The 15269-nt window shown below is 40.7% G+C and overlaps 1 protein-coding gene across 1 annotated transcript in view; it reads right to left on the bottom strand.

The window, feature by feature from the left end:
- The window catches only part of VPS8 (VPS8 subunit of CORVET complex), a 308205-nt gene extending 296007 nt beyond the window's left edge, over positions 1 to 12198 (bottom strand). Inside the window, exons 1-3 of the mRNA XM_082654910.1 lie at positions 12097 to 12198; positions 3485 to 3735; positions 2626 to 2694 (exon numbers count right to left, since the gene is read on the bottom strand). Of these exons, the coding sequence (XP_082511036.1) occupies positions 2626 to 2694; positions 3485 to 3637 (222 nt within the window). The 5' untranslated portion in view covers positions 3638 to 3735; positions 12097 to 12198. The remainder of the gene's footprint in view (positions 1 to 2625; positions 2695 to 3484; positions 3736 to 12096) is intronic.
- Positions 12199 to 15269: the final 3071 nt, after the last annotated feature.

Below are 15269 nucleotides of genomic sequence, written 5' to 3'. Positions count from 1 at the left end.
AAAAATATGAATAAATCTAAAAACACAATATCGAGGGAAGTAAGTCAGATGCACAAAAGCACATACTGTATAATTCCATTTATATGAAGTTCAAAGCAGCCAAGGCAGTCAATGCCAGTAGAAGTCAGGATAGTGATTATCCTGGTTGGGTACTGAAGGAGCACAAGAGGAGCTTCTGGGGTGCTAGTAATGTTTCATTTCTTCATCTGGACTCTGGTTACACAGAGCATTCTGTTTGTGAAAATTCACCAAGCAGTACACTTATGACCTGTGCACTTTTTCTATATGTATGTTGTACCTCAATTAAAAGTTCAAAAGAAATTTCTGGCTGCACAATCCAACAGTAGAACTGAAGTGAAGCCAGGGCTACTCTCAGACACTGGGATACTAAGAAGGATCAAGAGACTTGGTCCTGAAGAGGCCAAAGAGCATGTTTAATGGAGGTAAGAGAACGTGGGGGTAGGGGGAGGATTGTTAGGATTAGAGAACAAAATTTCAAAATTAAAAACCTCAGAAGTAGCATAGTTTCAAAGGATGACAAGGCCTAGTAACATTATTTCATGCCCTAAATTCTGATATTTAGGATGTCTCAGTCATCTCTTTCTGTAAAATATCTTGGATGTACACTTCTTCCTAGCACCTCGTCAGGTTGATATTAACGAACTTCATAGAATATATGCACCCACGTATCCTGAAGTAAGTGCTTATTTATTTACACTTTCTACTTCTGTCTTTTTTTTCTTTCTTAAAATCATTTTCTTTCATACTTCTTCCCCCTTTTTCTCTTCATAACATTCTACAACTTAAATTATTTTTACTTTCACTTATTCCCTTGCCTCGCTCCCTGGTGGTATGAAAGCTGGCCAATTTCCAGTCGTATTTCTCTCTCAAAGTCAGAGACTGTCATGCAGCACTTTATAATCCCAGCATCTAACACTATGACCCAAATACACAAGGCACCCAAATTACTATTGAGGATGATAACAGTATTATCCTCTCAGTAAACCACTAATGACTATACTTGCTGTTACTAGTAGATAAGTAAATATTGCAAAGACAGTTTTCCTTCATTATGAACTACGGTCTCATTCATGAGCATTATTTTCTTTGCCATTATTATATAAATAGGGCTTTGTACACAGTCCTCTAAGATTATTTTTATTCTTCACTTAGTAACTGAAATAATATGTGATTAAGACCATGTTATCAAAACTGACTAAAATTAATCTCTTCATTGCTAAATGAAAGATTTCCTCTATATTAGGAAGCAGTAAATAACCATCACTGTAACAGGATATTCTTTCATTGACCAAAGACTTCTTTGTCAAAATTAAAAACGCTTAAGTCTTATTAACACAGATCATACATAACATTTCTGAAGTTAAAATACATTCAAAGAAACAGCGACATCAAGCTGATATTTTTAAAAAAAGAAATAAAAGATACAATTCACTGAGAAGGTAGTTTGCAAGTATAGATAAAGAAGTAATAAAGACCAGGGCCCAACCCACTCAGACGTATGGGGTCAGTGGGCATTTCTATTGAGGAAGCTTTGCATCATTATCTTTTGGAAAACACAACTATGTATCTGAAATAGATTTTAGAAATCTTTCTGAGGGCTTCCCTCGTGGCGCAGTGGTTAAGAGTCCGCCTGCCAATGCAGGGGACACGGGTTCGTGCCATGGTCAGGGAAGATCCCACATGCCACAGAGCGGCTGGGCCCGTGAGCCATGGCTGCTGAGCTTGCACGTCCGGAGCCTGTGCTCCGCAACGAGAGAGGCCACAACAGTGAGAGGCCCAGTGAGAGGCCCACGTACTGCAAAAAAAAAAAAAAATCTTTCTCAAATTAGAAGCTAAAGCCTCCAATGGGAGTCTTAAGCAAGTTTTTAAAGATCAAGAAGACTGAGCTGAAGAACTGTCAGCAGATGCAAGGTACAAAAAAACTGGCACACTTCACCAACATGTACTTCCACAGAGTTCCTTTATAAAGCCTTTATGATCTGCTAATTCAGAAAGGAACATCATTTCATAACTCTAAAAACCTTTTTAATAGAGATGGTATTCACAAGATAAACTATGGAGGCTTCGTTTTCTTTATACAGAACAGTGATGAAGTGCATTACAAGGCTGCAGATGCTCTTTTGTATCAGAGGACGAGCTATTTGAATATCACTGGTAGAGATAACATTATCAAAACATAACACAAATCTCAAAAGTGTCATGAATTTAGTATTTCAACTCACTTACTAAAACATTTCTTTAATCTACCAAGTATGAGGCATTGTACTGGGCACAGAGATGAACAAGACATAGCTTCTGCCCTTGAGAAGCTCACAACCTAGATCAGCATGTCCAACAGAACTTTTTGCAATAATGGAAATATTCTGTATCTATGCTGTTCACTACAGTAGCCACTAGCCACATGTGACAACTGAGCACTTGAAGTGTGCCCTGTATAACTGAGTAAATGAAGTTTTAATTTTTATTTAACTGTAATCAATTTAAATTGTCACATGTGACTATTGGCTCCCATATTCGACAATGCAGGTCTAGAGACATACACTATAACCCAGAAGTATTCAAATCAATGCCATAAAATGATAGCGATCATTAGTATATACTTACTTCATTTAGTATGCTTTCCAGTGTTGGAGGAGTATCAACTTGAGGAATATCAAACTCCTTATCATCAATCTAAACAGAGAAAAGAAATTAATGCTCACATAATAATGCTTTCCCTCTTATGACTGTGAGGGCGTTTTAATTGATTAGAACCATTATCAATTAAGAGACAAACATACCACCAAACTCTTCACACAGACAGCCAACTCAATAATCTATGATAGAAAGGGTCAGGTCAAAAGACTACAGACTATCCGCATATTCAGTGATTATCAAGGACAAATATGCACTGATGCCACCATCCTGACAGCCCTTTGCAGAAAGCTTCTGTTGAAGGGCTTTGGCATCTGCTTTCTTAAACAAAACAGCATTTCTTACGACAAGCCCTAATTTTCTAAGTTTAGACATAAGCCATAAGCAATACACAAAGGACTGACACTGCGTTTCTTAGTATTTCATAAATTATGGTGGTGGATGATTAGGTCAAACAATTTGTCATTAGTCTCATGGCCACAAAAACCTATTAATATCAAACCAATGAGGAAAAAAATCACCGCACAAGAATTCTAAACCTACCACTAGCGCTATGATATTGAGACATCATTCAACATAGCTGCACTTCAGTTTCTTCCCCCACAAAATGGAGTATCAGGGTTGTGAAGCTCAAATGAGAAGATGTATTAAAGTGTTTCATAAACTGTAATGAGCTATACAAATGAAGAGTAATATTATCGCATAAAATTGTATACAGATGCCTATTAATCTATGCAAAAAATGATATATTTAGAGTCTTCGGATCATAAAGTACACTCTAACCAACATTTTGGTTAAACCTCAAACCTGACAAAAGCTGAATTTTTACCAGATCATTTTTGAACTCCAGTTCCTTGTCCAGATCTATGTAGGAGAATTTTGAAAGTGAAGCCTCCAGATTGAGAGACTTATTCAGTTCTTCATCAGTAGTCTTGGCACAGAGGCTCTGTTCCACATTTTCATGGTCTGGTTCATTGTCCATGTTTACTTTTAATAACTGTATTCGGTCAATCCAAGCAAGTTTTTGTTTGTTTTGTTCTGTTTTTTGGGCTTAGATCATGATGAACTGAATGATGATCTCTTTTCAAAAAAGAAAAAATATTTATCATTTAGATTTCCTCAACTGGACATTCCAAAGACTTACTGGGTCAGACTTCTGTGGAAACTGATTCTTCACTCAATCATCTGACTACAGGCAAACAGAAATCAATCCTAGGGTATGGGTTATGATATGCAGGGAGGGTTTCTATGGCAGCACAAAGGAGGAACATCTGACTCAGGAGTCTAGGAAGTGGTCCACCACCCGAAATCCTAAGTCTGGTGATAGTGACAGACTTGGGGCAAGCTCAGCCACTAGACCTGGTACCAACTAGATTTATGTACCTAAGAACAAGAGGGTAACTGGTGCCAAAAGCTGCAATTAACCCCTTCTTCACACTCCCAAACCTGAGCATATCTCCAGTTCTCCTTGAAGATAAGCATATAGTCCAGTTTTGTCACTGTCATCCATACAGGGCCATAGACCTCTAGGGGAACTTAGTGCAGACACAGAGGGCGCAGAATGGATAGCTAGCCACTTAACTGGACACTAGCAAATCTAAAGGTTCAGATCTATTAGGGGAGACAACAATGATGCCAGGATAAAATAATTCCACAGGGCTTCCCTGGTGGCGCAGTGGTTGAGAGTCCTCCTGCCAATGCAGGGGACACGGGTTCGTGCCCCGGTCCGGGAAGATCCCACATGCCGCGGAGCGGCTGGGCCCGTGAGCCATGGCCGCTGAGCCTGCATGTCCGGAGCCTGTGCTCCACAACGGAAGAGGCCACGACAGTGAGAGGCCCACGTACCGCAAAAAAAAAAAGTCCACAGCTGACTAGAGAGTTCTAGAAAGAAGGCTAGTTAAAGACAGACATTTTCAGGGAAAACTGAAATACTAAAGAAATGTATGCAATTTTTTGGTATTTTTCACAGCTCTAAATGATATAATACCATATCAAAAAGAAACAGATAATCTGGTTTACTTTTAAAGCTGTCTAGAAAACAGCTGTCTGCAAAATTTCTAGAAAACTAAAAATATTTGGGGGGAAAAAAATTATAAGTTTAACAATTACATTTGCCCTTAAATGTTTTTAGTTTGTGTTATAATTAGGCTACAAGTAACCAAACTTTAAAAAGTCCATCACTTAGCTCTTCCTGTTTAGAATAAAGAAGCAAACATATGAAAATAGAAACAATGCCATAGTAATGATGATAATAAAAACAAAGGTCATTTTGTTTTCTAGACTAGGTGTTTTCCACAGTACCCAACAACTAGCAGTAATTCTCAGTAGAAAGCTTTTTCAAACTACATACTGCCCACAGAGGGCATAATCACCACCACCACCAAACTTCCCCACCAAACGAACTTCTCTTACTCTTATTCCTTACTGAAGTGAAGGCAGAAAAAAAGGCTGACAACCTCCGAGCCACTGAAAGAATTAATTTTTTTAAAGGGAGTTGAGAATTAGTTGTTGTTATTGTTCTTTTTAAAATAACATGCCCAGGGACTTCCCTGGTGGCGCAGAGGTTAAGAATCCGCCTGCCAATGCAGGGGACACGGGTTCGAGCCCTGGTCCAGGAAGATCCCACATGCTACAGAGCAACTAAGCCCATGCACCACAACTACTGAGCCTGTGCTCTAGAGCCCACGAGCCACAACTACTGAGCCCGTGTGCCACAACTGCTGAAGCCCATGAGCTCTAGGGCCTGTGCTTCACAACAAGAGAAGCCACCACAATGAGAAGCACGTGCACCGCAATGAAGAGTAGCCCCCGCTCGCCACAACTAGAGAAAGCCCACGTGCAACGAAGGCCCAACACAGCCTAAAATAAATAAATTTATTTTAAAAAAAAATGCACTCATGATACAATCTGAGTGTGGGAAGAGTGCCTGCTCACATTTGTATGCTGGTGAGTTTAAGGAACATTTAAAAAAAATAATAATAAGTTAAAAAATAAAATAACATGCCCAAAACTCACTAACAATTTTATCTGGTTATGGTCATTTTTTTAGTACACTTAAAATGAATTTCACTTCCTTCAATATTTCTTTTTATCATATTTTAAAAAATGAATATCTACTATGCATAAGAAAGACATGCAGACTCATGAAGACTGATTTTTCAAGAGCTGAAACCAACTTTTCTAGCTAGTACATTTTGTACATTACCAAACAGACTAATTCCTTTCACATGTTGCAGAAGATAGACTCTAACGCTCTGTCCTACAAACACATGCTATCAACTACATTCCTAGAAGACATAACTGAGGGCACTCTGTAACTGGCAACATTTGAAAGCATCTTTCCAATCTCGGGTACTAAATGTACTTCTCCTTTTGCAATGAGCCAAAGGCAGGAGCAATATTAGCGTTTACAAGCCCTTCTTCAAAGAAGACTGAATTGGCTCATGACAAATTACTTCTTAATAAAGTTCACTCTTATTAGTACCACTTAGCAAAAATGATTTCAATTAGTCAAGGAATGTTTGCAAGCATGCACAAATTCACATTCAGTGTTTCCTGAGTACAGTTAAGTTTTATTCTTACACATTTTTTTAAATAGTGGAAAAGACCACATAACAAGAACAAAAACTTTAAATGATTCAATAACCTAAAATGTTTCATTCTTCACATTTGTGTCCCCAAAATAACTCAGAAAGGAAAACAATTTTTTCCTGGTGCTTTTTAAATCTTCTATCTGGAGTTAATGAAAGGTTCTCAGAACAGCTCAGCATCTGTGAATACCAATACCGCACTGAAGAAGTTTCAAGAAATCAAGCATTCTCTGAAAAAATAACATCATCCTGCCACGCTACCCTACTTCATTTCCAACCTTCACTTCACCGAGCTCCTGTTAGTGTGATGTGGCGGCAAACTGGAAAGAACATAAACCAAAGAGTCCATTAAAACCATATTTGAATCGGGGTTTACCAATTCCTATCTATGACCTTGGTCAATTTGTCTACCCTTTCTGAGCCCCTCTATTTCTACATCTGTAAGATGAAATATTGTGGCCATTTGTGCTGTTTGCCCAGAGCATCACCTCTTGTTCTGGGAAAGCCTCCTTCAAACCATGTGGTTCTTGTAGAGGCTGCCAATCAAAAAGCCCCTGGTAACAGAGATTGCACAATATAGCCAGGGTCCTTCACCAGGATTCACTAAAATGGAACTGGTAAGGAAGAGCCATTTCCACTGTTCTTTAAACAATGCATAATAAGGCTGAGCAATATTCCCCACCCTCCACCCCATCCTGTTCTGCAGAAAAGGAGGTCATTTATTCAACACGTATCAACTAAACATCTACTATGCATCTGTCACTGGAGATCTGCCTCTATCAACAGAATTTATACTCTAGGTACAAATTCTCTAGCAAGAATGAAAGCAATCTATAAACAGAAGCGGAGACAAGGAGGAACGAGTGTCCTGATATCATTCAGCCTCCAGGTTCCAGTGTTTTATGATGTTAGCTCTGGCCACAGCTTTCTGGCATTTTGGCTACATAAGCCAACACACTCTCCCAATTTTTCTTTTTCTCGGTGGGGGGGTGGGGGGGGAGGGGAGGTGGGGGTCACTTACAATTGAGAGTCCTGACTCTTAGGAATGCAACTACCTATTTGGCAGAGTTACTGTGAAGAATAAATGATATAATGACTGTAAAGCACTTAGAGTAATGCCTGGACACAGTTTAGATTTTCAAGAAATTTAAAAGTTCCTCAAGATTTCCAAATTCTTCTAAAGTTAAAGACCCTGAAACAAGAATGTGTTAGAATGTGACCTATATTAGGCCAGGTAAATGAGGAACTCTTCCACCAGTTTTTTTAACCTTGGCAGACATTCCCAACTGTTCTCAAGTTCCAGGATCCTATTTATTCACTGAGAATCTCTTCCTCCCAAAAGTGTTATATGAGACAGTTTTCAAATTACGCTGAAATTAAATCAAGTTTGTCTTTTTTTAAATATACTATATCCCCCAAAAGATATCACAAAATCATGATATGAAAGCAATTTTACACATCAACTTTGTTTCTGGTCCTCCCAATCCAAGTATTTCTCTTCTTCCATTTCTTTGTTTTGTTTTATCTTCTCGTGGTTTGTTTTGTGAAGAAAAATATAATACAGAATTAACTTCTATTTGTTTTCTATTATCTTTCTCTGGTAAATGGACTCTTTTTTAACAGCTCCCCAACGCCTACAGGATAAAATTCCAAATTCTAAGCCATTCCAGGCAGAATAACAGCTCCTTTATGACTAAACTTATTATTTGTATTCAGAGTCCTTCAAGAATAACTTCGAGACATATATATGGAATTTAAGAAAAAAAAAATGTCATGAAAAACCTAGGGGTGAAACAGGAATAAAGACACAGACTTACTAGAGAATGGACTTGAGGCTATGGGGAGGGGGAAGGGTAAACGGTGACAAAGCAATAAAGAGGCATGGACATGTATACACTACCAAACGTAAGGTAGATAGCTAGTGGGAAGCAGCCGCATAGCACAGGGAGATCAGCTCGGTGCTGTGTGACCGCCTGGAGGGGTGGGATAGGGAGGGTGGGAGGGAGGGTGACGCAAGCGGGAAGAGATATGGGAACATATGTATATATATAACTGATTCATTTTATTGTGAAGCTGAAACTAACATACCATTGTAAAGCAATTATGCTCCAATAAAGATGTTTAAAAAAAAAAAAAAAAAAGAATAACTTCGAGGACTTCCCTGGTGGCTCAGTGGTTGAGAATCCACCTGCCAATGCAAGGGACACACACAACTACTGAGCCTGCGCTCTAGAACCCGCGTGCCACAACTACTGAAGCCTGTGCACCTAGAGCCCGTGCTCCGCAAGAGAAGCCACCATGATGAGAAGCCCACGCACCGCAACCAAGAGCAGCCCCCACTCGCGGCAACTACAGAAAGCCCGCACGCAGCAACGAAGACACAGCGCAGCCCAAAAAAAAGAATAGCTACCACTTTCCCTCCATGTCTGCTCACACTAATTCACCTTCCCTTTCCTTTTCCTTCCATTTATCTAAATTCCTTCTTTCCATCCTTCCTTCTGGGAACCTTCCTTCCCTAAACATCCTCTGAATCCAGAATGCATGTCTTCTTTAGAACAGCAGCTTGGCACTTTCCTTATATTGATTCATTAGTTAACTTACCATGTGACTACTTCTTTTCTCCCCAGCTGCACAACAGAAATGGGGCCAGGTGTTTTTGTATACTCCACATCACTGGGCTCACTGACTTGCATAGCTAGGCAGACATTCAATAAATATCTGCTGATCAACACAAGAATTGGAATATAAGAATAACACCTGTGTTGCAAATTAAATATACCAGTTTTTTGTTTTTTGGGTTTTTTTGTTTTTGCGGTACGTGGGCCTCTCACTGTTGTGGCCTCTCCCGTTGCGGAGCACAGGCTCCAGACGCGCAGGCTCAGCGGCCATGGCTCACGGGACCAGCCGCTCCGCAGCATGTGGGATCTTCCCAGACTGAGGCACGAACCCGTGTCCCCTGCATCAGCAGGCGGACTCTCAACCACTGTGCCACCAGGGAAGCCCTAAATATACCAGTTTTATTACCTGTAATTGTTAAGCTTCAGATGATATTATTTGACTTATAGCATGCAGGAATCTATGCCATAATAAACCAAGTTATAATTGAGTTCTACCTTTATGTAATGAGGCCTGTCAACTACAGACGATCATCTTCATCCTTCAGATAGCAGCTAAAACTCTGCTTCCTCAAAAAAGCTTTTTTTTGTCCTGCTCAACTAAACTAGGTTCCTGGTTAATAAGCACCTATAACATTGTTCTCCTTTTATCACACTTACCACATTGCAATCATTTTTCCATGTCTGAACCTCCATTCCCTTCCCTCAACTGGAATGTAGGTTCCAGGAAAACGAAGACCATATCTCCCTTTTTTCATCACTGTATTCCCAGTGCCTAATTACATAGTAGCTATTCACCCCACCAATCCATCCACCTAACCACCTACCCCCCACCCTCCCTCCCTAGGTAAGCAGCCAAGCAACACTGCATCACTGGCTTCCAGAGCCTTAAACAGCAGTTCTGGTCATTCAAAATAAGATATGGCTAGTCATTCTGCCCACAAAAGCCTCCCACCTTGCAAGTTCCCCTCTTTGCATCTGAGTTTTTTTTTAATCCCTAACACTGATTTTTTTAAATGACCATTTCGCTCATGTATGACATGACACAAACTCCAGAATTTCAAATATTTTGTTTTTTTACATTAATTCAGCCTATAGGCCAAGATGAAAACAGTGAAAATGTATCATATGTTCATTCAATTTATAGGAATTCAACCATTATCTACGGCAAATGGAAAGAGAAGAAAAGAAATGATTCACACAGAGCCAGGGACTCTGCATACCACTCCACTCAATAACTACAAGCTTCAGAGTATGCATGGGGGGAGGGGGTGGGTATCCACTGGCTTTTTGGTCAGTCTCACTTCTCTCATGCCTCATACACAGCAATCCGTTTCACCTGTTCCAACATCGAGCAAAAACTGGCCGTGCTGAACTTCCTGAGAGATCAGTCTCTAACATGACTCCTTCCCCGGGTACTCAATCTTCAAGGTACTTTTTGAGGGTGCTCAAGTTTCACCCTTACTCATCGACTTCAGAAACAGACCCATCTTTCCTTTGGAAGACCGCTCCTCCTCCACTTCAACCATGTACTTTTGGTGGTGCTGCCAATCAAATACCCTCTCTGCTTGGCCAGAAGAATAAGCACATGATATTCTTGTATCCAATCTGGCCAACCAGTGTCCTTCCCTGAAACTTATAAATATTGGAGGTAGGAGATTTCTCTCTAGGGTGCTTAAGCTTGGATGACATAACACAAAGGCTGTTATACAGAATGAAGATAATTCACACATTAATTCAAAATTCACTTAAGAATAGAACAGTTTGTTCTTACAAATATATACAGATGACACCCGAAGCTGTAGGTTAAGAGAAGATGTTATCTAAACTCTGTGAAAACTATAAACAAAAGTTAAACATACTTAAGTTCAAAAGGCCTTACTTTTCATTCACATACATAACTGACATTTGGTGTCACAATGGTTGATATGTCTATGAAAGGGTGGGAAAGAGTTGAAAAATCACCAAGAGGTCCCAATATTCTGGAAGACAGAAAACATCCATATGCTGACGCTGGTCCAGGTACAAAGGAAATGTATAAAGGATAATCAACATACTATTCCCTTGACCTCTGGAAAAAATTTCCTCACATATGTCTCTTTGACATACGAAGCCAATAGTTCAACCAGAATTTTTTCTCCCATTTATCGTTATTCTGCATTCTATGGAACACACCAGCTACTGACAGAGATTTCAATAGCTACTCTTCTTAAATTTAACCATGAGCAAACCCATATCTTACACAAACATATGTAGGGCCTCCATCCCCATTTATATTAGAGATACTTGAAACACACACCTGATAATTTATCTCCTAATCGCAGACATCTGGAGTAAAGTTGGCACCACAAGTTACCGACCACGTTTGGCTTGTTTGCCGTGGGTCGGGGAGTATGGTAGAGGACACAGCCTTCCTGACCATTCTAGTATCAATCTAACATTAGCAGGGTATGAAGGAGGCACGCCTGTTTGGAGAAGGCTCCCCAGCAGTTCCTGACCACCCGTAGCCATGAAACCTTTCTCACTGATACTACTTCATCCCACCTTTCCTCCTTTGAAACACACCCAAACATTTTAGGCAGCTCTGTTTCCATCTGCCCCACCACTCCTTCCCCAAGTACCACACTTGGAGAACTAACCAGGACACAGGAATGGCCTCGAACATCAGAGACCCACGTGTCCCCTGCTGCCCTCACTCTGGGGCACACGTTGCAAGCAGAGAGAAACTGGACCGAGCCTCACAGGGTGCGCACCAATCCTTAGATGGACACCCCATCTAAGCTTCTGCCTCACACTCGGGAAGCACACTTATCCCAGGCCTCGAGGGATGGAGCAGCCTACACCTGCGCCCCAGACCCCAAAGGCGGGCTACACACCTGTTCCGCTGCGCGAGGGAAGTGATTACCGGCCTCCAAGGCTCACAATCTGGAGAAGCGGGTGCACCTGCACCTCAGCTTCACATTCTTTGGAACCAACAAGTGGAAACTGCCTAACCCAAGTTCCAGGCCAAACACAGGACACTCTCCTCCGCCCCAGAGTCAACCCCGCCCGGACGGTGGGCCCTGGTCCTGTTAGCCCATCAGGGGCCGCTCGGTCAGCCACTCCAAGGCCGCCCCGCTGTCGCGCGGGGGAAAGGGCCGAGGCTCAAGGTCCCGGCACGCGTTCTCCTCCCGCCCCGGGTACAGCCCCCCACCACTGCCCCCACCCCGTTGGCCCGCTCTCCGGAGATTCGTTACCTGAGCTCTCAGCCTTTCCAGCCCAGGATCCCCAGCCCGCGTGACCGGCCCCCTGCTCTAGCCCCACGCACGCGCAGTATCTACCCGGTGGCCATGCTTCCGCTTTCCTCTTCTCACCCGGGTCTCTCCTGGGCGGTCCGCCCCTCTACACCACGCCCCCATTTAAAGGGCCAGAGATACACTGTCTCACCCCAGGGACTTCTGGCGTGATTAACATCGTTAGGAACCGGAGAGTGGAAACGTCAGAGGAGGAGAGTAGACCAATAAATAGTAGTCCGTTAGATGAAAAGAGAAACCCTCCTCCAGCCCTATGTCAGTGAATTTATCTAGCATTTAAGAAAGTGAACCTATCTTCAGCCAGCCCAGAAAGGGTAGTTGATTCCCAACCAGTAATTTTTAATTTTAATCTTTTTAAATACGAATATAGAATTACCAGCTTTTTATTTTGCCAAATAAAGACAATTAGCATACACACACTAGAAATCAACTATTATTTTCTAATTTACCGTCAACATTGCTCCATAAAAATACATCTTAACAGCAAAAGTATAGGAGAGATACGCTCTCAAATAAAGGAGAGATCTTTAAAATGGATAGAACTATGTTTATTTCTCTTATTCCTCCTCAAGAAAGATGAACACTTTCAGGACAGACTGGTTTTTAGAGGCACCACTGTAGATAACGAGGGCCCCAGGACACAGATCTTATGCCTACTGGGGCCTATGATAAAGAAAATAGAAGGAGGAAGCACACCAGAAAGTGTTCCTGGAAGGAGATAGAGAAAATATTCAGTTGGGGAGACATTTATTGAGCATCAATCCGGTTCACTATACTTCTGGGTCTTTGAAGGACCCAAAGGTGGGTAAGACACAGCCCTGCCCTCCAGGTACTCTAAGCTCAGTGTACAGACAAAACTACAGTGCAAGGCAGGCTGTTTTGAGTGCTATAAGAAAGGTATGAGATCATCATTTCAGGATCACACATGAGGGAAAATGGGGAACACTTCAGGGAGTATGTGCTGTCTTATTAGGACGCTGAAGGATTTCAGTAGGCAGAGAGCAGGGAGAATTCCTAGCTGAGGGAACAGTGGGATTAAAGGCATTACAAAGCAAGATTGGAGACAAGCTGCTGGCCTGATGTGGCTCTGACATGGGCAGTGGCTTTCAAATTTTTTGATCATCACTCACAGTAAGAAATACATTTCAGCTATGACCTAGTAACCTAGTGTGTGTGTGTGTGTGTGTGTGTGTGTGTGTGCATGCATGTGTGTACACCCTGTGACATTGTCTTTAGTATGTGCAATGCAACTTGGTATTTTCTTTTTTTTTTTTTTGATGCTGGTTAAAAAATTGATTTCATGACACTAATACATAGCAACCCATAGCTTGAAAGCACTGGTGTAGAGTGTGTTAGAGGTACAAAAGGCTCAAACCAGATCCAGGAGGGCATTAATGCCAAGCTGGTGGGTCTGATCTTCTGGTAAGAGCCTTTGGAAGTTCTTAAGCAGAGGAGTGGCATAACTGTAGCTGTACTTTAGAACTCTGGAGACCTGTCTTTAGTTCTGAATATCACATTTTTAGAGGAAACTTATTAAACAGGAGCCTGTCTGGAGCAAGGTAAGCAGGCTGGTGAAATCGGAGACCCTGACAGAGAACAGCTGAAAGTGTTAGGCAGAGAGGACATTGACAGAAGTGGGGGGAGCTGGGTTATGGAGGTGGGAGGTGGGGAAGGTTGCTAACTGACCTTCTTGAAACATCTCTGCAGCAGTTGTAAACTTACTCTGTGTAACTCTAGAAAGTAGACCTGGGACCTGCGGATAGATGTTGTAGGGAAGCAATTCCAACTCACAGTCAGGAGTGTTTTAGCATGGTCCAACTGACATGCTGTCCTTTATAGGGCTGTTTACATTAATTAAAAAAATGAAACTGTTGTATACTTATTATTGAAAACTTGAAAGAATCAGGAAATATAAAAAGTAAAGCATAAATTACCCACATTTCAGGAAAAAAAGCACTCATGGTTTTGACTTATTTTCGTTGGGTCTTTTACTCTGCATATTTATATTTTTTATATAATAGAACTATATAGAAAATATAGTACTGTACCCTGCTTTTTATTTTTTCCTCAATGTTATATCTTTTTGGTTTTTTTTTTTTAATTTTATAGAAATACAGTTGATTTACAATGTGTTAATTTCTAGTGTACAGCAAAGTGATTCAGTTATATATGTATTCTTTTTCATACTCTTTTCCATTATGGTTTATCACAGGATATTGAATATAGTTCCCTGTGCTATACAGCAGGACCTTGTTGTTTATCCATTCTATATATAGTAGTTTAAGTCTGCTAATCCCAAACTCCCAATCCTTCCCTTCCCCACGGCAACTACAAATCTGTTCTCTATGTCTGTGAGTTTGTTTTTGTTTCATAGATATGTTCATTTGTGTCATATTTTAGATTATACATATAAGTGATATCATATGGTATTTGTCTTTCCCTTTCTGACTTACTTCGCTTAGTATAATAGTCTCTAGGTCCATACGTGTTGCTGCAAATGGCATTATTTCTCAATGTTAGATCTTGAAAATTATATACTGTTATTCAAATTGTTCACAAATATTTGTAATGTCTACATAATTGTTGATAATATAGTTGATGTCATTATTTTTGGACATTAGGAGGGTTCCTATTTTTCACTGTTAACAGGAACAGGGCCATGAATATCTTTATACAGAAATCTTTGCCCACATTTCAAAATTATTCCCCTAGGATAAAAACCTGTAAGTGAAATTACTGATTCAAATGCTTTGAAAGCTCTTAAGTCTGTGAATACCTACTGCCAAATTGCTTTCCAGAAAATTCAGGCCAGTTTTCATTCTCGCCAAAAGTGTTCAAGGGTGCCCATCACACATACCCACCAGCATTTATTTTATCCTTTTAAAAAGCTTTGCCAGTTTGATAGTGGAAGTGGCTCTAACTTTAATTTGTATTGGATTACTAGTGGGGTGGAATCTCTTTATGAATTTATTAACCCTTTATAGTTATTCTGGGAATGCAATTTCACTGCCTCTGTTTGGATTTGTGATTGGCAAATAGCACTAAGTGAATTGTTGCAGACGTATGAGAAAAAAAACACAAAGGGACTTAAAAAACAAATGATGTGGTCACACCAA

This window comes from Grampus griseus (genome assembly GCF_964374135.1).
Source record: "Grampus griseus genome assembly, chromosome: 5".
Taxonomy (NCBI): Eukaryota; Metazoa; Chordata; class Mammalia; order Artiodactyla; family Delphinidae; genus Grampus; species Grampus griseus.
The sequence above is the reverse complement of the archived record's forward strand: the minus strand, read 5'-3'. Positions and strand labels throughout refer to the sequence as shown.